A 26,170-nucleotide genomic window follows, 5' to 3' on the forward strand; every position below is an offset into this window, starting at 1 on the left:
CAAATTTTCATTTCTATAGAAAATTTTGTCAATTTTTTTTTATAGAAAATTTTTTTAAAAAATTTATTTATATAGAAAATTTTGTCATAATTTTATTTCTATAGAAAATGTTGTCAAAATTTTATTTCTATAGAAAATTTTGTCAATTTTTGTTCTTATAGAAAATTTTGTCAAAATTTAATTTCTATAGAAAATGTTGTCAAAATTTATTTCTGTAGAAACTGTTGTCAAAATTTTATTTCCAAAGAAAATTTTGTCAACATTTTATTTCTCTAGAAAAATTTGTCAACATTTTATTTCTATAGAAAATTTTGTAAAAATTTTATTTCTGTAGAAAATTTTGTCAAAATTTTTTTTCACTTTTGGGTTTAGTGAACTGGGAGCCACCGTGGTGCAATGGTTAGCATGCCCGCCTTGCACACACAAGGTCGTGGGTTCGCTTCCTGCTACGACCGAACACCAAAAAGTTTTTTCGGCGGTGGTTTATCCCACCTCAGTAATGCTGGTGACATTTCTGAGGGTTTCAAAGCTTCTCTAAGTGGTTTCAATGGAATGTGGAACGCCGTTCGGACTCGGCTATAAAAAGGAGGTCCCTTGTCATTGAGCTTAACATGGAATCGGGCAGCACTCAGTGATAAGAGAGAAGTTCACCACTGTGGTATCACAATGGACTGAATAGTCTAAGTGAGCCTGATACATCGGGCTACCACATAACCTAACCTTAGTGAACTGCCTGAATTTATTCTGCTGATAATTGGTTGATAGTTTTGCTACAAGTAGAGGATGCTGACGAGGAATGTGGTAATTCCGAAACGTGCGTCCATCCAACCATCTTGCAGTCTGTAGGGCTTTGACCAAATAAATTTGACAAACATTCTTTTCCTCTTTTGGTTAAGCTACACTTGTAGGTTAGTCAATGTATGGTTTTAAGCCGAAATCAAAAACAACAACAATGATTAAAGGAAAACAACCAACAATAACAACACAAAAAAAATATTTCTATGGAAAATTTTGTCTAAATTTTATTTTTATAGAAAATTTTGTCTAAATTTTATTTATTAGAAATTTTTGTCAAAATTTTATTTCTGAAGAAAATTTTGCGAAAATTGTATTTCTATAGAAAATTTTGTCAAAATTTTATCTCTATAGAAAATTTTGTCAAAATTTGATTTCTATAGAAAATTTTATCAAATTCGTATTTCTATAGAGAATATGGCCAAAATTTAATTTATATAGAAAATTTTGTTAAATTTTTATTATCATATAACATTTTGCCAAAATTTTATTTCAATAAATATTTTTGTCAAAATTTTATTTAAATATACAATTTTGTTAAAATTTTATCTAAGTATAAGATTTTTTCAAAATTTTATCTCTAAGAAAATTCTGTCAAAATTTCATGTATATAGAAATTTTGTCAAAATTATTTTTCTGTAGATAAATGTGTCTAAATTTTATTTATATAGAAAATTTTGTGAACATGTTATTTCCATAGAAAATTTTGTCAAAATTTTTGTCTATAGAAAATTTTATCAAAATTTTATTTTTATAGGTATTTTTGTCAACATTTTATTTCCATAGAATTTTTTGTCAAAATTTTATTTCTATAGAAATTTTTGTCAAAATTTTATTTCTGTAGAGAATTTGGTAAAAATTTAATTTCTGTAGAAAATTTTGTCAAATTTTTATTATCATAGAACATTTTGTCAAAATTTTATTTCAATAAAAAATGTCAAAATATTTTTTCTATATGAAATTTTGTCAAAATTGTATCTATATATAAAATGTTGTACAAGTTTTATCTCTAAGAAAATTCTGTCAACATTTTATAAAAATAAAATTGTCAAAATATAAAATTTTGTCAAAATTTTATTTCCATAGAAATTTTAGTCAACATTTTATTTCAATATAGAATTTGGTAAAAGTTTAATTTCTATAGAAAATTTTGTCAAATGTTTATTATCACAGAACATTTTGTCAACAGTTTATTTCAAAAAAATGTCAAAATATTTTTTCTATATGAAATTTTATAAAAAACCTGTCAATTTTTTTTCTGTAGATATTGTATCTAACTGTTTTTCTATAGAAAATTTTGTCGAAATTTTATTTCTATATAGAATTTGGTAAAAATTTAATTTCTATAGAAAAATTTTCAAATTTTTATTATACATTATACATATTATTATACATTTTTATTATACAAAATTTTATTTCAACAAAAAATGTCAAAATAGTTTTTCTATATGAAATTTTGTCAAAATTTTATCCCTAAGAAAATTCTGCCAACACTCCATAAAAAAATTATCCAAATTTTTTTTCTGTAGGTAATTGTGTCGAACTTTATTCCTATAGAAAATTTTGTGAACACTTTATTTCTATAGAAAATTTTCTCAAAATTTTATGTCTATAGAAAATTTTGTAAAAATTTTAATTTTATAGAAATTATTATTTCTATAGAAAATGTTCTCAAAATATTATTGCTATAGATAATTGACATAATTATATATGTATTTCTATATTATCTAGTATGTCTGTTTTCTATAATTTTATGTCTATACAAAATTTTGTCAAAATTTTATTAAATTTCTATGGAAATTTTGTAAAAATTTTATTTCTAGAGAAATTTTATTAAAATTTTACTTCTATAGAGAATTTTGTCAATATTTTAGTTCTTTAGAAAATTTTGTTAAAATTTTATTTGTATAACAAATTTTGTCAAAATTTTAATTCTATAGAAAACTTTGTCAACATTTTATTTTTTCTATTTTGAAAAATTTTGCCATAAATTTTTTATACATTTCATGTTGCCAAATTTGTTTTCTATATTAAATTTTGCCAATTTTTTTTCTATATAGAATTTTGTCAATATTTTTTTTTTTTTGTTTAAAAAATTTTGTCAAAATTTTATTTTTATACAAAACTTTTATTGACAAAATTTTATTTTTATTTTTAAAAATTTTGCCAAAATTTATTTCTATATTAAATTTTTCTATTTTGTCAAAATTTTATTTCTATAGAAACATTTGTCAAAATTTTACTTTATTTCTATAGAAACATTTGTCAAAATTTTACTTTATTTCTATGGAAAATATTGTCAAAATATATTTTATTTATATACAACAAGTAAGGAAAGTCTAAAGTCGGGCGGGGCCGACTATATTATACCCTGCACCACTTTGTAGATCTAAATTTTCGATACCAAATCACATCCGTCAAATGTGTTGGGAGCTATATATAAAGGTATATATATATATTTCTAAAGAAAATATTGTAAATATTTTATTTCTAAAAAAAATTTTGTAAAAATTTTATTTCCATTGAAAATTTTGTAAAACTTTTATTTCCATAGAAAATTTTGTAAAATTTTTATTTCTATAGAAATTTTTGTAAAAATTGTATTTCCATAGAAAGTTTTGTAAAACTTTTATTTCCATAGACAATTTTGTAAAAATTTTAGTCTATAGGGATTTGCCCAAAATTTGACGAACATTCTTTTCCTCTGTTGGTTAAGCTACTCTAGTGGTTTAGTCAACGCCATGGGTTTTAAGCTGAGATCAAAACAACAAATATGATTGAAGTATAAACCAACAATAGAAAGAAAACGATTTTTTTTCAAAATTTTGTTTCTTTATTAAATTTTGTCAAAATGTTATTTATATAGATTTTTTTTCAAAATTTTATGTGTATAGAAAATTTTGTCAAAATTTTATTTTTATTGAAAATTTTATTTTATCCGATTTGCTTGTAATCGGAAATTATATACACGCCCAGCAATAAAATTTAGAAGTTGTTCCAAAGGCACAACTTTAAAAGCACTTCCAGAAGATGCACTGCCAATTATGTTTTTTATTTTAACTACCCAGGAAGTTCTTTTAATTCAATTTTTTTATAACTTGGTTTTTCTCATAGCTTTAATGGGTAATTTAAACTTTTTTGTTTCAAATAGGATATATTTTTGTTTCAAATAGGGTATAATTCATAAAATGGTACAAATCATTTAAATTTTGTCGGAAAAAAAATGTTAAATCCAATTTGAAAAAATTGTTAGTTTTTGAAAATATTTGAGGTCAAACGTTTCCGACAAGCATTATAATCCATTAAAAATTATAACAAATTATTTATTTGACAAAATATCACAGAATTTTTTTGAATCTTCAAATCCACCTGAAATTTGTATACATATGTATATTTCAAAGTAACCCAATACAATGTAAGTTTGTTTTAGAGGAAACTGTTATTTTTTGCTTCAAGGCATTTAGGCCCGGCCATATATATTTGTTGTTTAAAAATTCAGTCAGGTATTCGCTGTCTAGAATTTTACATATCGATGGTGGCACTAGGAATATTCTTGCGAAACTCTTATCTCCTAATTTTCCAACAATATCTCCAAATTAAATGTTATTCCATTGATCCTTTCAAATGTAGCATACAATAAAATCTCATTCCAACATTGCACACATGAAATCGATTGTTACATAATAAATAATGCTGCTACAAATTTGTCCATATCTAAAAGTGAAAGCATGTTCTTTTGATAGCATTGCAGTTTCGAGTTCAAACTGCAATGGCTTTATAATATTTCTTAAGTATTTTCTTGCTATTTGCAATGGAATTGTGATAAATATTTGGTTACATTCGTAGTGTGGTATATATAGACATATATGGGGCACAACATGATAAGCCTTCCAAAGACAATAATTAAAGGGGTCATAGGTTTATATCAGAGAATAATAAGTTTATCATTCCGTTTGTAACACATCGAAATATTGCTCTAAAACCCCATAAAGTATATATATTCTGGGTCGTGGTGAAATTCTGAGTCGATCTAAGCATGTCCGTCCGTTCGTCCGTCTGTTGAAATCACGCTAACTTCCGAACGAAACAAGCTATCGACTTAAAACTTGGCACAAGTAGTTGTTGTTGATGTAGGTCAGATGGTATTGCAAATGGGCCATATCGGTCCACTTTTACGTATAGCCCCCATATAAACGGACCCCCAGATTTGGCTTGCGGAGCCTCTAAGAGTCGCATATTTCATCCGATCTGGCTGAAATTTGGTACATGGTGTAAGTATATGGTCTCTAACAACCATGCAAAAATTGGTCCATATCGATCCATAATTATATATAGGCCCCATATAAACCGATCCCCAGAGTTGACCTCCGGAGCCTTTTGCAGTAGCAAAATTCAACCGATCCGGTTGAAATTTGGTACATGGTTTTAATATGTGGTCTCTAACAAACACGCAAGAATTGGTCCATATCGGTCCATAATTATATATAGCCGCCATATAAATCGATCCCCAGATTTGACCTCCGGAACCTCTTGGAGGAGCAAAATTCATCCGATTCGGTTGAAATTTGGTACATGGTGTAAGTATATAGTCTCTAAGAACCATGCAAAAATATATAAAATTGGTCCATATCGGTCCATAATTATATATAGCCCCCATATAAGCCGTTCCCCAGATTTGGTCTTCGGAGCCTCTTGGAGAAGCAAAATTCATCCGATCCGGTTGAAATTTGCAACGTGGTGTTAGTATATGGTCGCTAATAATCATGCCAAAATTGGTCTATATAGGTCTATAGTTATATATAGTCGATCCCCAATCACACAAAAATTGGTCCATATCGGTTCATAATCATGGTTGCCACTCGAGCCAAAAATAATCTACCAAATTGTTATTTCTATAGAAAATTTTGTCAAAATTTTATTTCTATAGAAAATTTTGTCAAAATTTTATTTCTATAGAAAATGTTGACAAAATTTTATTTCTTAAGAAAATTTTGTTAAAATTTTATTTCTATAGAAAATTTTGTCAAAATTTTATTTCTATAGAAAATTTTGTCAAAATTTTATTTCTATAGAAAATGTTGACAAAATTTTATTTCTTAAAGAAATTTTGTTAAAATTTTATTTCTATAGAAAATTTTGTCCAAATTTTACTTCTATAGAAAATGTTGTCAAAATTTTATTTCTACAGAAACTTTTATCAAAATTTTATTTCTATAGAAAATTTTGTCAAACTTAATTATATACGTATTTAATCGGCTTTTTTTTAATATACCCCGTATGGCTAACTTATAATTTAGAAGACGGTGTTAAGAAGTTTTAAGATACCTTGCCATCGGCAAGTGTTACCGCAACCGAAGTAATCCGATTGTGGATGGCATTCTTCAGTAGAAGTTTCTACGCAATCCATGACGGAGGGTACATAAGCTTCGGCCTGGCCGAACTTACGGCCATATATACTTGTTTTATTGTTTTTTTTTTTGTAATTTGATTCTATTATTAATATTTTTTGTTTTTATTTGATATGGAATGCCCCATATAATCACTGATGTCATTCAATTGCATACTTGGATTTTTCTACGCAACCAACTAGGACCACTTTCACTACTATCTGATGTTGTCTTCATTTGGCATGCCCCAGAAACCAAAAAGACGGCAAAGGATCTCTTATTTCTATCAAATTGGAATACCTTTTGATGTGTAATCAAGTGATAATTGTACAAGTACTTCTTCGACAATGCTTTAAGTCACTTTTGAATGACATGAAATGAGATTGCAAAAAAACTCACATCTTTAGTTCCTTTTATCGCAATCCACATAAATGTTAAGAATAGTACATAGTTCTGGCTTTCCATTGACTCTAGCTCGATGGCATTGTGATTCAATTCTTTTTAGAAAATTTCACAATGACATTTGATGGTAAACGAACGTAGTGGATACAATTATCTTTTTAAAGATAATACGCAAAATCAATGTGGCAAAGTAGAATTTTATAAATTTTAACTGATGCCATTAACAATAGTTTTCAATAAAATATTTGAGGTAAAAATACGATTACTTCCGAAACAATAAATATATTAAAAATTTTCCCAAAAAATATATTTTCATTTTTTTTTTATAGCCACCACCATAGCATCACTATTGAAATATCAGTTTCCGACAATATAAGGCCATATTCCTGATCAGTGTGAACGATGTCCGTCTGGCTGTCCAAATCTTTAACATGATAATAATAATTGCGCTATCTTCGTGAGACATGGCACAGATTCGTTTTTTGTCTGCAAGCATGTCAAATTTGAAAATGGCCTTTATCAGCTCAAGTTGGGAGCCACCGTGGTGCAATGGTTAGCATGCCCGCCTTGCATACACACCAAAAAGTTTTTCAGCGTTGGATTATCACACCTCAGTAATGCTGGTGACATTTCTGAGGGTTTTAAAGCTTCTCTAAGTGGTTTCACTGCAATGTGGAACGCCGTTCACCAATGTTGTATCACAATGGACTGAATAGTCTAAGTGAGCCTGATACATCGGGCTGCCACCTAACCTAACCTAATCAGCTCAAGTTATAATAAAGCGCACCCTTTAACCGACTTCTTAAAAATCTAGAGGTATTTTAGGCAAAAATTTTCAATATTTCAAATACGTCTCAAAAATTAAAAAACAAGTATATACGGCCGTAAGTTCGGCCAGGCCGAAGCTTATGTACCCTCCATCATGGATTGCGTAGAAACTTCTTCTAAACACTGCCATCCACAATCGAATTACTTAAGTTGCGGTAACGCTTGCCGATGGCAAGGTATCTTAAAACCTCCTAACACCATCTTCTAAATTGTATGTAAGCCCATACGTGGTATACATTAAATCAAAAAAGATCGATCCAATACGTATATAATTCAGTTTGACAAAGTAGACATAAAATTTTGACAAAATTTTCTACAGAAATAAAATTTTAACAAATTTTTCTATAGAAATAAAAATTTCACAAAATTTTCTATAGAAATAAAAATTTTGACAAAATTTTCAATAGAAAGAAAATTTTGACACAAATTTCTACACAAATAAAATTTTAACAAAATTTTCTATAGAAATAAACTTTTGACAAAATTGTCTGTAGAAATAAAATCTTGGTAGATTATTTTTGGCTCGAGTGGCAACCATAATTATGAACCGAATAAAAGTTGAACAAAATTTTCTATAGAAATAAAATTTTGACAATGATGAAAATTTTATTATGAACCGAATAAAATTTTAACAAAATTTTCTCTAGAAATAAAATTTGGACAAAATTTTCTATAGAAATAAAATTTTGGTAGATTATTTTTGGCACTAGTGGCAACCATGATTAGGAACCGATATGGACCAATTTTTGTGTGATTGGACCAATTTTGGTATGGTTGTTAGCGACCATATACTAACATCACGTTCCTAATTTGAACCGGATCGGATGAATTTTGCTCCTCCAAGAGGCTCCGGAGGTCAAATCTGGAGAACGTTTTATATGGGGGCTATATATAATTATGGACCGATATGGACCAATTCTGGCACGGTTGTTAAAGATCATATACTAACACCATGTTCCAAATTACAACCGGATTGGATGAAATTTGCTTCTCTTGGAGACTTCGCAAGCCAAATCTGGGGATCGGTTTATATGGGGGCTATATATAATTATGGACCGATGTGGACCATGGTTGTTAGAGACCATATACCAATATCATGTACCAAATTTCAGGCGGATCGGATGAAATTTGCTTCTCTTTGGGGCTCCGCAACCCAAATCTGGGGATCGGTTTATATGGGCGCTATATATAATTATAAACCGATGTGGACAAATTTTTTCACGGTTATTAGAGACCATATACCAATACCATGTACCAAATTTCAGTCGGATCGGATGCAATTTGCTTCTCGTTGAGGCTTTGCAAGCCAAATCTGGAGATCGGTTTATATGGGGGCTATATATAATTAAGGACCGATGTGGACCAATTTTTGCATGATTGTTAGAGACCATATACCAACACCATGTACCAAATTTCAGCCGGATCGGATGAAATATTCTTCTCTTAGAGGCTCCACAAGCCAAATCTGGGGATCGGTTTATATGGGGGCTATATATAATTAAGGACCGATATGGACCAATTTTTGCATGGTTGTTAGAGACCATATACCAACACCATGTACCAAATTTCAGCCGGATCGGATGAAATATGCTTCTGTTAGAGGCTCCACAAGCCAAATCTGAGGGTCCCTTTATATGGGGGCTATACGTAAAAGTGGACCGATATGGCCCATTTTCAATACTGTCCGACCTACGTCGATAGCAACTACTTGTGCCAAGTTTCAAGTCGATAGCTTGTTTTCGTTCGGAAGTTAGCGTGATTTCAACAGACGGACGGACGGACGGACGGACGAACATGCTTAGATCGACTCAGAATTTCACCACGACCCAGAATATATATACTTTATGGGGTCTTAGAGCAATATTTCGATGTGTTACAAACGGAATGACAAAGTTAATATACCCCCATCCTATGATGGAGGGTATAAAAATACATCTCAAAAATTAAAAAAAAAATTATTAACTAAAAGTTGATGTACATTTCAAAGAATTTTGCATAGTCAATATGGTAATGGTTTCCTTTTTAATTTTAATTCATTTTTATGAGAAAGAAGATTCCCCTAAGTGGTCGTTAAAAATCCAGTTATTTAAAAACGCTTTATGGTAGTGTCAAAATTTTGTTCAAAGTTCGCACAAGTTCATTTTTGCAGTAAAAATTTTTATTTTTTTCTATGTTGCTGATATTTTTGAAACCAACTTCAGCTTTTTGTCACTTCTAAACCACTCACCTCACAGCTGACAGATTTACTCCAGTGGCAGTAAATTTTAATGTCTATAAACTCACAAAAGAGTTTTTATTAAACGCCGCCAATGATAGTGGTGTGGGCCGCCGTAACGAATATTATCAAGAAACTGTCCAAATATTTCTTCTGCAGACTAAGAACATTCGAACAGGACTCAGCACCATCGCATCACACGACCAAAAATTATTTACCAAAAAAAGAATAATATTTTGTCAAAATATTTTTCTACAGAAAATTTTGATAAAACAAGTAAGGGCCGACTATATAATGCCCTGCACCACTTTGTAGATCTAAATTTTCAATACCATAGCACATCTGTCAAATGTGGTGGGTGCTATATATAAAGGTTTGTCCCAAATACATACATTTAAATATCACTCGATTTGGACAGAATTTGATAGACTTCTACAAAATCTATAGACTCTAAATTTAAGTCGGCTAATGCACTTGTTAGTAAAAAATATGGGAAACATTTAAATCTGAAGCAATTTTAAGGAAACTTCGCAAAAGTTTATTAATGATTTATCGCTCGATATATACGTATTATAAGTTTAGGAAAATTAGAGTCGGTCATGCTCAGATCGACTCAGAATTTCACCACGACCCAGAATATATATACTTTATGGGGTCTTAGAGCACTATTTCGATGTGTTACAAACGGAATGACAAAGTTAATATACCCCCTATCCTATGTTGGAGGGTATAAAAAAATTATTAAAATTTTATTTGGTATCGACGACAACCTTATTGCTATAGAAAAATTTTATCAACATTTTATTTCAATATTTTTTTTTTCAAAATGTTCTTTCTATTTAAAATTTAATCACAATTTTCTTTCTATAGAAAAATGTTACACATTTTAATTTATATAAATTTATAATTTAATAATTTTGTCTAATTATACAATTATTTTTCGAGCTTTTATGGACAGATATAGATTAAGGAACATGGTTAATAGAGCCATTGAAAAGAAAACGCCAGATACCAATCTATACACGCCTGGACTGTACATGTTTCGGTTCGGGCGAATGAACCTTTCCACAGCCTTTAGTATAGTCTGGCTGGGAGAGATAACTATACTAAAGGCTGTGGAAAGGTTCATTCGCCCGAACCGAAACATGTACAGTCCAGGCGTGTATAGATTGGTATCTGGCGTTTTCTTTTCAATGGCTCTATTAACCATGTTCCTTAATCTATATCTGTCCATAAAAGCTCGAAAAATAATTGTATAATTAGATATAATGCATTTGGACGTCAATTGCCTGTTTCATTATCAGGCTAACATGAAAAATTTAATAATTTTGTTAAAATTGTTTGTTCATAATTTAATTTTATAAAAAAAAAATGTTGTTAAATTTTTGTTGCTATAGAAAATTTTATTAAAATTTTATTTCTATAGAAAATTTTGTTAAAATTTACGTCCATAGAAAATTTAGTCAAAATTTTATTGCTATAAAAATGCAAACACTTTTATTTCTATAGAAAATTTCATCAACATTTGATTTCTATAGAGAATTTTTTTTTTAAGTTTATTTCGTTTTGTTTTGTTATTGTTGATTTATTCTTCAATCGTTAATGTTGGTTTTGATTTCAGCTTAAAATCATTCATTGACTAAACTACAAGTGTAGCTTAACCAACAGAGGAAAATAATGTTTGCCAAATTTATTATATATTTATTATTATATATAACTTATTATTATAATAAATATATTAATACTGAGAATCAATGTTAATCCCACCTAGACGTTTATATGTGAAAAATTTTAACCACTAGCCTGAGTGAACCACAGCAATGCCTGAATATTGAAAACGAAAGACTTATTTTCTGACAATTTTTGGGATTTTCTTATTCGTTTTGAATTTTTGTTTAAAACAATAAAAAATCCATTCACATTTAATTATTTATTGGTTTCGTGAAATGCTGTGTTTGCGAAAAAAAAAATAATTTTACAATTAATTGGAAAAATCAATTTCATTTAATTCCACTCCATTAAATTCCAAGAAATGTTTACCACATATTGAAGGAAATGAAGATAAAAAAGTTATTTTTTCCAAACTCTCATTCTCTCTCTCTCTTTTGACTGCGGGGATAGTTGCAATTGTTTAAACATTTTATTTGCCATTGTAAACTTAAAGACCACTTGAGCAAATAGTCCAGCATAGATGGCAAACAACAATCACACGATGTCCAACATTAAGTGTCACAATACAAGCGTATTTGGCTTCCATGTGAAATACCGGGGCATGGGATAATAGGATGACTTATATGGAAATATGGGTTGGGTGGTAAATCACTATTAAGTTACTGTGTTTTTATTTCGATGATTTATGAGTTGGATGTCGACCATAAAGTTTTAGTACAAGTGATAAAATTTAGTCTTAAAAACAGTGACACTTAGTCAGTATTCATTGGATTCAAACATTAATTTGACGAACAATACGATTCATGTGGGGGTATATAAAATAGTGATTTTTGCTGCAAATTATAGGGAACCAATGGCAAAAAAATTATGTAGTTTGGGTCACATTTATTCGGTTTTTTGAAATAAAACCACTAATTTTATTTTTAGTTTTTAGTGGGAATATCAAAAATCAAGTCATAAAATAAATCTACCATGTAAAAGATCTACTGTACACATTTTTCTTCGTGTATTTTTATTTAAGATTTAATATTTATATCCTAGGTGGAATATATGTAATGCACAAAAGTAAAGTGCAATATTTTATTTATTTTTTATACCCACCACCAAAGGAAGCCACCGTGGTTCAAACCCAGTTCGACCAAACACTACAATTGTTCAAGGGTGGATAATTGGTATTAATGAAGCGAGGAACCACCTTCCTAACCCATTTTTGGTTGACACTGCTGAGTCACGGTTACCACAGTTTGTAGAATTCTAACAAAAATGGTAGATTTATTTCTGTTTGATACATTGATGGAATTCTTGATGTTTTGGTCGATTTTGCAAATTTTCTATAGCTTTGTTTGTTATTGTTGGTTTCTCTTCAATCATTATTGTTGTGTTTTGATCCCAGTTTAAAACCATGCATTGACTAAACTACAAGTGTAGCTTAGCCAAGCTGAAATCAAAAAACAACAATAATAATTTTCTATAGCAATAAAATTTTGACAATATGTTCTATAGAAATAAAAATTTCGACAAAATTTTCTATAGAAATTGAACAAATGCGGTAGTCTACAAGTGGACTGTATCGTTTTAATTATGTATATCTCCGCAAAAGTTTATCAGTTAGAAGTATGCAAGTAAATAAGAAAAAATAATGGAGGTTTCAGTTTGAGGTAGGTTTATTTACAGTGTTTGGCTTCTTACCACTTCAGATGTTAAAGCACAAGTAAGTCAATATGGTTCGCGCGCAGGCGTTATGATTAATTGAGTGAAAATTCATTTATCTTTTAGAGCAACAATTTTAAAAATGGAGAAAATCTATCTATTTGAGAAAAGGCAGTTATCGATAAATTCATGTATAAATAGTTGCCATACAGATGTATCTTAATTTTGAAGATATTCGAATAATTCAATACGATTACTAATACTAAAATTCATTATATTGGATTGTTAATTCAAGTAAATTCAATTCAATTCAATAACAAGTTAAAAAAAATTAATGATTTTGTTGAAACTAATTTCAACATTCAGCCCCCCTTGCAGCGTTGCAACTTAATAACTGTAAGCACCGGATATAACCCATCCAAAAATTGAGCTTTGAGCTATAGGCATAGAGGAGGATGTTTGTATTAGGCCCGCCAGTAGGATCTTAGAAATTTGATCATTTCCAATTACAACTTCAATATCAATCGGGTTATAAAAATGGGGGTCGGCTAAGTCCGCTATATGATTATAAACTGATTGTAGTTGCTTATCTTCCGTGGTCTCTGGTGTTGCTACCTCCAATCGGCGTTGAACCGCTCCGGTGATCTGAATCTTCATCGCTGAATCATAGTAGGACTGCATGCTGAGTGTACAAAATTCTTCGCCATTTTTTCGAGTTGTTGGCAGATGATAACGTTGTACCATAGACCTCAGGACATAAGTTCGGAGGCTAGCTGAATTCAGCATCAATCTTACCTTGGCAGGACCACCAGGGGTAAGGAGACGTGCCAGTGCAGTGGGAAGAAAAACGTGAACTTTTCTTTTGCGGCTCAGCCGTTCGTGAACCAATGGTGGCGCGCGCTGTGAACCATAGTTTTCGGCAGTGGCGTGACGACGTGACTGATTGGCATTTAACGACAACCGAGTTGAGCTGCGGCGGTTGGACTCCAGGCGTTGAGTACTATGGGAGGACTTGGAAGCATGTTTTTGATGAATACGGCGAGGCTTGTTGTGGTCGTCGACATGTAATAGTGTGTGGTGATTACTGTTACACACCATGCAAGTTTTGCGTGATCTACACCACTCACGGGTATGGGACGAGCACAGGCATTTAAAACAAAACCGCTTTTCCTTCACTTCCTGTCTTCGTTTTGAGACATCCATATTATAAAAAGCTTGACAGTCTCTCAATGTATGCCTTTTGTAGCAAATGCGGCATTTTGGAAGGGCAGATACTGAGCTGTAAACGTAAATTTATTAAATTATGAACGGTGGGGAAATTTAACTCCTAAGCGTTTGGTAGTATACAAAGTTTTACTAATGGGCGAATCAGTGTTCCGTTTTGTGTTCGAATTTCAGCAACACGAACATTACAGTCACTACCTCTGAAAACGTTAGTAACCCTGCCAAGGCACCATTCGTTAGGCGGAAGGTTATCTTCCTTTACTATTACAAAATCGTCGACCTTCAAATTCTGTTGGGTAGATTTCCATTTGTATCGTTTCTGTAATTCACAAATGTACTCTGTTTTCCACCTTTTCGCAAATTGTATTTGTAGTGTTTTTAATCGTTTCCAGCGATTTATAAGTGTTAGGTTGTCGGAGTATTCTTCCGGAACTGCAATAAGGGCAGCTCCTCTCAATAGGTGACCAGGAGTAAGTGGAATCAATTCCGTGGGATCCTCGCTAATGGGTGAAAGGGGCCGTGAATTCAAAATACTTTCTATTCGAATCAGTAAAGTGGAAAATTCTTCAAAAGTGAATTTAATATTGGAAGCAACTTTACGTAAATGAGTTTTCATGCTCTTCACAGCCGCCTCCCATAATCCTCCCATATGTGGGGCGTGGGGCGGAATGAAATGCCATGAAAATCCATGAGTACTATATTTTTCAACAACAGATTTCTGAACCGTCTTCAAAAAAGTCTTATATTCAGCCAACAATGTTCTACTTGCACCAACAAAATTCGTGCCATTATCAGAATAAATTTTGTTAGGGAATCCTCGCCTTCCAACGAACCTAATAAAAGTTGACAAAAAAGCTTCACTTGTTAATTCCGAACAAACCTCCAAATGAACAGCACGAGTTGACATGCATACAAAAATTGCAGCGTAACCCTTGTGCAATTTTGCGTTTCGCAGTCTAGATGTTTTCAAATCAAACGGACCCGCAAAGTCCACTCCAGTATACGTAAATGGCAAGGAAAAAGTACATCTTTCAGTTGGCAAAGTCGACATTATCTGAGTACGAATACGATGTTTATAAATTGCACATGTGCGACAGTTCCGTATACAATGTCGTATTGAACTTTTTAAGCGAACTACATAGAATTCCTGGCGGATTGCTCGCAACATTACTTGGTATTCAGAGTGGAGCAACATTTTATGAGTAAAATCAATAAACAGCTTGCAGAAACGTGATTTTTCAGGCAGTATTATTGGATGTCGCTCGTTGTAGCTAAGATCGGCGTTCGCCAAACGACCATTTACTCGTAGCAATTTGTATTCATCAAGTTTCGGGTTTAACGTCAGTAGTTTACTTTTTGCGCTAATGGGCATGTTGTTCTCAAGTGCTTGATATTCGGATGCGTAATAATTCTTTTGGGCTATACGTATTAAGTTAAATTTGGCAGTCATTATTTCATCCTTAGTGATAAAGTCATTCTGCATATTCACCAAAGTTTGATTCCTACATTTTCTTACGAATCGATATATGTAGCATAGTACTCGTAGAGCCCGACTAAAAGAAGAAAACCGATCCAATATATCCTCAGTTGGACTATCAGTTTGGAAAGTGGATACTCTTCGCTCCAGATCAGGTTCTTTAAATGTTACAGATTTTGGCCAGAATTCAATAGATTTTAAAAGCCATTTCGGCCCGTGCCACCATAGCGAGTTATTGCTGAGTTCCGATGCAGTACATCCACGAGTGCCAATATCGGCGGGATTATCTGTCGTTGGGACATGTCTCCATGTGGCATTGCCGACGTTTTCCAATATTTCAGAAACCTTATTGGCCACAAAAGTTTTCCAGTGGTATGGTGGCTTATCTAGCCAAGCCAAAGTGATCGTTGAATCAGACCATAAATATACATCAGCTACTGACAACGGTAAGTTCTGAGAAACAGATTTCAACAGTTTGGACAACAGTGCAGCGCTACATAATTCCAGTCTCGGCAAACTTAAAGTTTTCAAAGGAGCTACTTTACTTTTGGATGCCAGTAAATGAGAAATTCCAGGTTCTTCCGAGGGATACGTACAGACATATATACATATATTATATATTCCCACTTCTCAAGTGAATGTGGCTTGACTTCTTCGTCCCAATCAGTTCCGTCAATCCACAGTTGTTGCAAAAGCGTTTTTGCTACAATTATAATTGGAGCCAACCAACCAGCGGGATCAAATATCTTGGCTACTATTGAAAGTATTTTCCTTTTAGTCAAAGGAGGAGATGGCATAGTAATAACCGAAACTTTATAATGGAAACAGTCATTCATTGCATTCCATCGAATGCCTAACGTTTTTGTTTCACTCGTATCCTCCAATTTCAAAAAATCTTCGTTTAGAAGATCCTCGGGGGGTATATCTTGTAAAATCTCAGGATGATTTGCTGTAAGTTTTTTCAGAGGAAAGCCCGCAGAGTCTAGTAAATCAACAAGTTGAATTAAGTAGTATTTAGTCTCCGCAAGAGAATGTCCTCCCGAGAGAACATCATCAACATATATTTGATCTCGCAGAATTGACGATGCAGTGGGATGAGTGTATTTCGCATCCTCACTCAGTTGTATAAGGGTGCGAATGGCTAAATATGGAGCACAGTTTACTCCAAAAGTCACAGTTTTCAATGCATAATCAAGGATACTTTCAGATTGAGAATTTCGAAACAGAATTCGCTGAAATTGTTGATCATTTTCATGTACATGAATTTGACGATACATTTTCTGTATGTCGCCATTAAACACATACTTAAAGAACCGCCAACGCAAAATAACATTTGTTAAATCATTTTGTAGTATCGGTCCAGTGTGCAGAATATCATTTAAAGAAAATCCAGTAGTAGTTTTCTTTGAAGCGTTAAATACCACTCTGACTTTTGTTGTAGTCCGCTCAGGTTTGACAACTGCATGATGTGGTAAGTAAAAGGAACAGTAACGAGAATTTTCACAGATTTCATATGACTTAGTAGGCTCCATATGATTCAGTTCCAAATATTCCTGTAAAGCGTTCGAGTACTCAGTCATAAGCTCAGGTGTTTTCTGTAATTGTTTCTCTAAGTTTAAGTACTGAGCCATAGCAGCTCGTCTCGAAGATCCGAGAAATACTTCGGGAGGTAGATCTTGACGAAATGGCAATCTTACTTGGTATCTCCCATTTGGTAAGCGGCAAGTTGTCTCACGGTAAAAGTTTTCACACCAAATATCAGAATCAGAAAGAGTTTTCGACTTAGGTATTTCTTCCAATTCCCAAAATTTCTTTACATCTTCATTAAGGGTATCATTTGATGTAACCCATGATGCAAAGGTTGTAACAGTTCGACGTTTCGGGGGCCCACTTATGAGCCAACCAAATTCAGAATTTTGAGCGAGAAGACTTCCTGCTACATTCTTTTCCAAACCAGCTTTAATGATAGATGGCAGAACATCGCTACCCAACAACATATCAATGGGCCCAGGTTTGAAAAAATTTGGATCTGCTAAGTCAAGTTGTTTTAATTCGGACCAATCAGAGATATGAGTTTGTGCATATGGCATCAAATTCTTCAAGTTCGAAACGACTAAAGCCGAAGTGTGTAGCCTAAAATCTGATTTGCGAGACTTTAAAGTTATATTGCACACTTTAGAGGAATTTTCTAAAATCGTTCCTCCTAGACCAGATATCCTCGTGAAAGATCTCTTAGTCGGAATTGAGAAACGGTTAATCATTCTGCTGGAAATAAATGATTCCTGCGAGCCCTGGTCTATAAAAACTCTAATAGTAAAATTTGTTCCCAAATGTTCCAGATCAACCAAAGCAGTGGGCAAAACAGTTCCTTCCCCAGAGTTGGCAAAGTTTAATTGCACATCAGTAATGGGTACGGTGTAGGCAGCGGCTGAAGTAGTCGGTTGATCGTTAACTACCGCATCAGTATGGAAAGTATTAACATTTTGCGACAGACTGCGCTGTGTTCCATCTCGTCTTCCAGCATGATTATTTTCAGGGTGCAAAATCGAGTGATGTTTTTGATGACATTTTTGGCACACATTATCACTTTGGCAGTGTTGTGTAGTATGACCATGGGATAGACAGTTTTCACATATCTTATTATCAATAACGAATTTCTTCTTTTGAGCAAATGGCCACGATTTAAATTTAAAACATACTCTCAGAGCATGATTTTGATTGCAAGCCTTACAGGGTCGGAAATTAGAATCCGTCTTAGTGTGGTAAGTTTGAGTTTTGTTTTGTGCAGTTGTTGAGTTTGAGGGTTTCCTCATATCTGAGATTGATTCCAGCATATGAAGACGTTTGGATATAAATATATCCAATTGTTCCCATGACGGTATCTGCCGATGATCAGTTAATGAGTTTTCCCAGGCAGTTAGTGTTTCATCGGGTAGTCTGGATGAAACCCAGAACACTAAAATAGGATCCCATGAAACGACAGATATGTTATAAGTTTTCAAGACCGAGAGACAATTATTTATCGTATACTGAAGATTTCGCAAAGATTTTCCCTTCTCCGAAGTAACGCGTTCAGTTTCGAAAATTTTCCTCAGCTGATGATTAATCAAAATACGTTTGTTCTCGTAACGTTGCTTCAGTGCATCCCATGCCAGACTGAAATTGTCATCTGTTAAAGCAAATTGTTTTACAATTTGGTGTGCTTCCCCACGAGTTTTTGCCCTCAAGTGAAAAAGTTTCTGCGCAGGTGACAACTTTGGATGCTTAATATAAATGGCAGAGAACATATCTCTGAAACTTGGCCATTTGTCGTAGCCTCCACTGAATATCTCAGTATCGCAGGGAGGTACTTTCAGTGAGAATCCATTTTCATCCGAAGTCCTGATCTCAGTTCTCTCAGCCGACCGTGACGAGTTATCCATCTTCCTTTTCTCGATTTCTATCAAATCCAAGATTGACGTTTTACACGATTTGTACGATCTACATGATTCGTTAAACTTGGAATGAATAGATTCTTTCTCAGATTTAGAATGTGTCTCCACAGTGGTCATTTCAGTCTCATACACCTGAGTTAATGTATGCCATCGACGTTCCAGATCATCCAAATCAACTTTCAAACTGGATAGCGAATGTTCTGACACATCGATTGCCGAAAAATTAGCGCAATATGTGACCAACTGATCAGAAAAGAATATGAACTTTTGCGAAGACATTTTCTCTTAAATGGAGTATAAGTCTCACAGAATATTGCAAAAGTGACACAAGTAAATCAACAGAGTTTAAGTAATTGAACCACGAGATACTCAATACCCCTGAGAATAATATCGTAAACTTCAACAGCGTAAATGCTTTTCAACAACTATGTTGAATTTGTATGTGTTACTCAGTCACCACGAAGAAAGTCGATATATTGAGCAATAAGAGAAGTTTGTATCTCGTACGGAAGAGCCCAACACTAGTATTGCAGAGAAATAATATAGTCTGGTATACTTCAGTACAGTAACGGTTTGTTATCTCTGTAGTATTTTGAAATCCAAAATAACTGTCCGAAAGTAAGAGAATTTTGGAACTCAACTTAAGAGCAAGAACTTAAGAACAATTATATAGCTGGTTTATACTTGGCCAAACAAACCAAACAAACCAAAAAAGCCAAAATTTTGGTATTAATGAAACGTAACGTGCGATATCCGAGTTGATAACAGTATCTCCAATTAATCACATACACTGAACTTCGTGATTTTTTCCCAAATATGGTATAAAAGCAAATAATAAAAATCACAGTAAGTCGCAAAAATGAGGTAGTGTTGCGAAATATGGTTTTTTTTTCCAATGCAAACCCAGTTAATTAATCCTAGATTTTGATAAAATTTATCTCAAAACACTGAGTTCAGAATGCATAGTTTTTTGACATCACACCAATTTCCATTCACGTTGAGTAGTATACAAACAAAACTATTAACTGGCCGAGAAATATGAGTTTTAATTTTAAAATTGTACAAAGAAGCCAAACATATCGTATTTTCGAAAAACTTTAAGCCCCAGATGCAATATCTGCAATCATTATCCTATACTCGGAGACTTTTCGTCTTCCCCAATCTTCAATATTTCAGTTAATTCAAAAAAGAGATTTCGCTATGATGACTTTAACAAATTTAGTTAGTTAAAATCTTTTTATCACAAACAAATATTTGTTTAGAGCTGGGTAAGATGACGTGTTCCAAAAAATTAGTTTGCATAAATCAATAATTTTGTTATTGAAATTCTCAATTTCCTTTTTTTTCAAATATGGTATAAAGTAGATAATAAAAAGTCCCAGTAAGTTCCAAAAAATGAGATAATGTTCGATTTCAAAATGTGCGCTGGAAAACCGACGTTAAATCTTTAATTCCATTTACTAAACGCAAGTTAAATTCCAATAAACGCACAATTAGGTTCAGTAAAAGGCACCCACATAAAAATTGATTGCTCAAAAAAAATTTTTCGCGAGAGGACAAAATGATAACAATTTGGCGCCTCTGCTCTTTGATAAGGAAAATTCTCATAAATGACATAAATTGCAATATTATTTCCAGTAACAAATGTAACTATATTAAATTTTACAAACTTAATCCCGTAAACTCTCTTTTTCCGGCAATTAGCCAAGATTTAGAATCAAAAAATTACTATATTAAGGCGATTCGAAGAACAAAATCTTGTATAAACTTTCGGTCCAAAACGCTTAAAGACCTAATTTCGTTCTCTTTATTCGACAGTTTGCCAAGGTTTAAAATAAATAATTAACAGTTGCAAAATAGTAGTTCAGAATTCCTCAGTAGTATGAGTAAAATTTTTTTTCGAATATTCTTTCACCTTAAACCGCTTAATATTTCATACATTCAATTCTCATACATTCAATTCAATTTGGGTTTTATTCATTTTCTGCCCCAGACTTAACCACTTTTGCCACATAAATACAAAATTGCAAATCCCCACATTTGGGATTACAATCGCCAATGAAATGTATAAAGATGATTTTATTTATATATTTACAATCATAATGAATTATGAAAATAAACAGTTAATATAGGTGCTGACAACATAGGTTTTCGACCTGAAAGATGATTTTAATTTGATTAAGTATTTCCAGTTTTAATTGACCCCGTATATTAACACTCAAAAAAAACATACCCGGGTCCAAAGATTTTGTCTTTACTTTCACAATTTTGGTAATGATTCCGAGCCAAAAAAGCGGAGAATACAAGTAAGGATACTTTAGAGACACAATTCTCTTTTAAATTTGGGTTTTGTGTACTTGCTTCTAGAAAGCAAATTTTAATCTTTTTGTTTTTTCCAGCTTTTTTTTTCCATATGTCATTAAGACTTTTAAGTCTAGGAAAATTGTCAAGCTACGCTAATGGTCTCCATATAAAACGACCTCCGGATTTGGGGTATTGGGCTTATAGAAACCGTAGTTTTTGTCTGAAATTGGAAATCTAGAGGTATTTTAGGACCATAAACTTTATTTTCCAAAATCAGACTCGATTTCCAGTAGAAATTAAACCGAAAAAAAAAGAGTCTGTTGCAAAACTGATGCTAAAATGAACTAATATTTAGTGCACAAATTTTACGTTGCTTTAGTTCATTCTTCAAATTTTGTAAGAAATTTTCCCCAGACCAACGATATTTTCCTCATTCCAAGACTCAAAACTAAATGGCAGTAAAATTTCAATGGCATACAAATTAGTTCAATTGAAATAAAACAGAAGAAGTTTTTCATACACTTCACAAATATAGTAAGAAAGAACTACAGCGTGGTTAAATTGGGAATGATCTGGCGCTTAAGATTTTTCCTTTATTTTCAGTTCAGTTTTCCTTTTCGAGGAAGATAAATTTCGTAAATGGTAATTAAAAATCCAAAAAGGTCGGAAAATTTTCGTTAGTTTAATGAATTTCAAAATTTGGAATACAATTTAGTTAATTTTTCGCACGAGATATTTCATTTTTCCCAAAATGTAGTTTATTTTTTTTTTTCTGTGTATGATATGTTTCAAGTAAAATAAGTCTTTAAAATAAAGTGTTGAAAAACATGTCCTATTATTGAACGATTTTTTGCTTTGTACTGAAGATGCAAAATGACAACAAATTTAAAGACAAATTCATTAATTTTAAAGATTTTTTCTGAATTATTAAAGTCAAGTTGACCTCACCCAAAAATGTTTTTCTTTCTGTTTTTGATACCACTTTTCAAATCAAGTCACTTAATTATAAGGACAGTACGACATCATTGAAAAGTTCATCGACTTTTGGACAAAGAAAAAAAACTTTATATTAGAAAAATGCGTCTTTTATGCTAAGCAAAATTTGCATTTGTATTTTAAGGACATGACAATATTTTTCTCAGTGTATATAATATTTTTATCAGTACATATAATATAATTCCTAGAGAGAGCATGAATATATTTACTACGATGCATAAACAAAAATGTAAGCACTTTCTGTTATTTGGTGATTTTCTAATGTATGCACACGGCAACTCTACTCTACGTGCACTCACCCACTAAACATTCCACACGTTGCCTTGTCTTCTTTTACCACCGTCTTCAATTTACTGTCACACCGTTAGACAGAAAACATTACCCAAAGTATGTACATTTCAGACCATGGAAACTTCGAGCAATTTATCCAATGCACATCCAAAAAAAAATCTGACCAACGTTTCGCTTCTCTGCCTCTTCTTCCATAAATTCCTTAGCAAATCTTTGTTTTGTTTACTTCCGAACCTCTTTTATAACCGTTCGCTTAATTTCCAAATATAATTTTCCTTGCACAATTATTTCTGTTCATAAAGTATTATTCTTGCAATTTAACTCCGGCAAATTCTCTTCGACCACTTTCGTATTATTTGAAACTTAATTTCCATACAAAATTCTTTACAAACTTCTTATTCTTCTGAAACCAGTTGTTTCTTTATTTTTCATGTCCAGCACATCTTCATTCTCGCAGCTTTCAATCAGAATGAGGAGCTGATGAAAATCGTAACTATCAATAGCCTATTTCTCGCTCTCTCACTGTTTAGACTTCTCAATATTTTGAGGTGGCCAGGTGTACGTATGCCCAATCTTGTGTGTATTCGAGATGCCTTACTGCAAGCCGACAATTACCATTTACGCATTATGGATATGGGACATATAAATCCGAATTATATTAATTTGAAGCAAGAATTATATTAATTTGACCGTATTTACTTTGACCAACCACTTTTCCCTGAATGTTTGTTTGAAAGTCAAAAGCTGATAAACAAAGAGAAATCTAAACTCTCGCTTTCATAGAACACTTGTCTGTTATTTCTAAGAGAGCTTGTGCCGCGCTGCCGACTTCAGAATATGGAAGAGAATATGAACGCACATAGAACTCTTTTCTGTTCTTTCTAAGAGAGCTTGAGCTGCGCTGCCTACTTTTGACCAATGGGGTTCTCTACTTTACTCCTCTTTTCGTTAAGATCTTGCTGTAGGTGGTGGCAGAAAAATGGAAGGCTCATGTGCCCAATAACTTGCAATCTAATGAAATCTATTTGTACATGTGCATGAGGTAAATTTGACAATCCAAGAGAGAGCACAGTGCTCTCAAGTTTCCAAATATGTATAGGGATATTTTTATTCTTGTCTTTTTAGACCAGCAGTATTATTATGTATATATGTATGTAATGTAGTAAATCTGTAAGCCCTGTTACTCCAACGCACTTACTCTAGACGTCGTTTGTTGGTATGTTAGTGGGGTGAGTGCAGTTATGGGACACTCTCCAATCAAGAAATGTTATTAACAGTATGTGTTCGATTCTTGCCTTACTTAGCAGGCAAATGTTATCAACACAAGTCGTAACTAATATATGTATATGGGTTTGTTTCTCATGTGGAATGCATGTAAGCATAAAAGTTGTGCATAAATAATGGAAAGATGGCTCTCGTAAATGCCAGATGTTCGAAGGTTGGAAATGAGATGCTGGTTAGTTATGTTGCATCGATCTTAATTGTGTTAGGCTAAATGCTGAGCCGTGGTTTGTTATCTCAATTTCATGCATATGTCATTCCAAATTTTTGCATATGTCTCACAACATAATTACACATAAAAAACGAGTTCTAATTTCTGTATGTTAACCCCAAATGGAGTTTGATGTAAAAGGCAAGCTGCCAAACGAAACGTGTGCTGTGCCTTTTATGTAAATTAACACAAAATGTACTCCGACACACAATTGTACAATCTTAAAAAGATTCTTCTTTCCACAAGAAAATTAGTATTTGCATATATGTAAGATGCGGTGCGTAACACACGCGGAATATTAAATGGTGCTCGTTAAGAACCAAATAAAGCGGTGTAACTTTCAAACAAGTTACTTTATAACTCAAATGGTGCAAATTAATTTTAACAGCGATGACTTTGTGCTTTTTTGATCTATATATTCAGATTGTTAATAGTGGTAGTACGAGTTGCAATCACCAAATTTTGCCCACAATTCAGGGTAATATATACAACAAACACTGATTTCCCTGACCGTTCACAATTTAACAAATTGTACGTACCTTTTCTCCATAATATTCAGTAGAAACAATTTGCAAATAATTAGGCGGTGGCAGACGTGATCCAAGTTAAATACAAATTAATTCCTCAAAGTTCCTTGACGGATCGATAGGACCATGAACAAATGCGGTAGTCTACAAGTGGACTGTATCGTTTTAATTATGTATATCTCCGCAAAAGTTTATCAGTTAGAAGTATGCAAGTAAATAAGAAAAAATAATGGAGGTTTCAGTTTGAGGTAGGTTTATTTACAGTGTTTGGCTTCTTACCACTTCAGATGTTAAAGCACAAGTAAGTCAATATGGTTCGCGCGCAGGCGTTATGATTAATTGAGTGAAAATTCATTTATCTTTTAGAGCAACAATTTTAAAAATGGAGAAAATCTATCTATTTGAGAAAAGGCAGTTATCGATAAATTCATGTATAAATAGTTGCCATACAGATGTATCTTAATTTTGAAGATATTCGAATAATTCAATACGATTACTAATACTAAAATTCATTATATTGGATTGTTAATTCAAGTAAATTCAATTCAATTCAATAACAAGTTAAAAAAAATTAATGATTTTGTTGAAACTAATTTCAACAGAAATAAAAAGTTGACAAAATTTTCTATAGAAATAAAATTTCGACAAAATTTTCTATACAAATAAAATTTTGACAAAATTTTCTGAAAAAAAATTTTGACAACATTTTCTATAGAAATAAAATTTTAACAAAATTTTCTATAGAAATAAAATTTTAACAAAATTTACTATAGAAATAAAATTTTGACAAAATTTACTACAGAAATAAAATTTTGACAAAATTTTCAATAGAAATAAAATTTTGACAAAATTTTCTATAGAAATAAAATTTTGACAAAATTTTCAATAGAAATAAAATTTTGACAAAATTTTCTATAGAAATAAAATTTTTACAAAATTTTCTAAAGAAATAAAATTGTGACAAAATTTTCGTTATGAATTTTCTTTATGGTTAGGTTAAGGTTAGGTTAAAGTGGCAGCCCGATTAAGATTCAGGCTCACTTAGACTATTCAGTCCATTGTGATACCACATTAATTAAAAGTACCTATTACAAATGGGCACTTCTAGTTTTAACCGTTGAACCTTCTCGATTATTTTCTTCTGATTGTTCCAAAAACATTAGCAGACTGCTTAAGTTAACGTTTTCCAGGTCCGCCAGTATCTGAAGCTACACTGAAAAAAAAAGCATGTCCGGTTCCAAAGATTTTGCCTTTACTTTAAAAAATTTGGTATTGATTCCGAGCCAAAGAAGCGGAGAATACAAGTAAGGATACTTTTAAGACACAATTCTTTTTTAAATTTGGGTTTTGTGAACTTGCTTCTAGGAAGCAAATTTTAATTTTTCGCTTTCTCAGCTTATTTTCTTGATATGCTATCAAAGTCCTTTAAAAACGAGTTAACGGCAACTTTATTTTCCAAATTAGGACTCGACTTCCA

At 32.3% G+C, this 26,170-nt stretch overlaps 2 protein-coding genes across 2 annotated transcripts in view; one reads left to right on the plus strand and one right to left on the minus strand.

Moving 5' to 3' along the window:
• TkR99D (Tachykinin-like receptor at 99D) overlaps positions 1-26,170 on the plus strand; it is a 279,312-nt gene that overhangs the window by 14,613 nt on the left and 238,529 nt on the right. The window lies entirely within an intron of this gene.
• On the minus strand, positions 12,945-25,258 carry LOC142219675 (uncharacterized). The gene is made up of 2 exons (XM_075288555.1): positions 24,706-25,258; positions 12,945-14,227 (listed from the first exon to the last, which is right to left on the minus strand). Exons 1-2 carry the CDS (start codon positions 24,714-24,716, stop codon positions 13,336-13,338), a joined length of 903 nt encoding a protein of 300 aa, XP_075144670.1. The 5' UTR covers positions 24,717-25,258; the 3' UTR covers positions 12,945-13,335.

This window comes from Haematobia irritans, chromosome 1 (assembly GCF_050003625.1).
Source record: "Haematobia irritans isolate KBUSLIRL chromosome 1, ASM5000362v1, whole genome shotgun sequence".
Taxonomy (NCBI): domain Eukaryota; kingdom Metazoa; phylum Arthropoda; class Insecta; order Diptera; family Muscidae; genus Haematobia; species Haematobia irritans.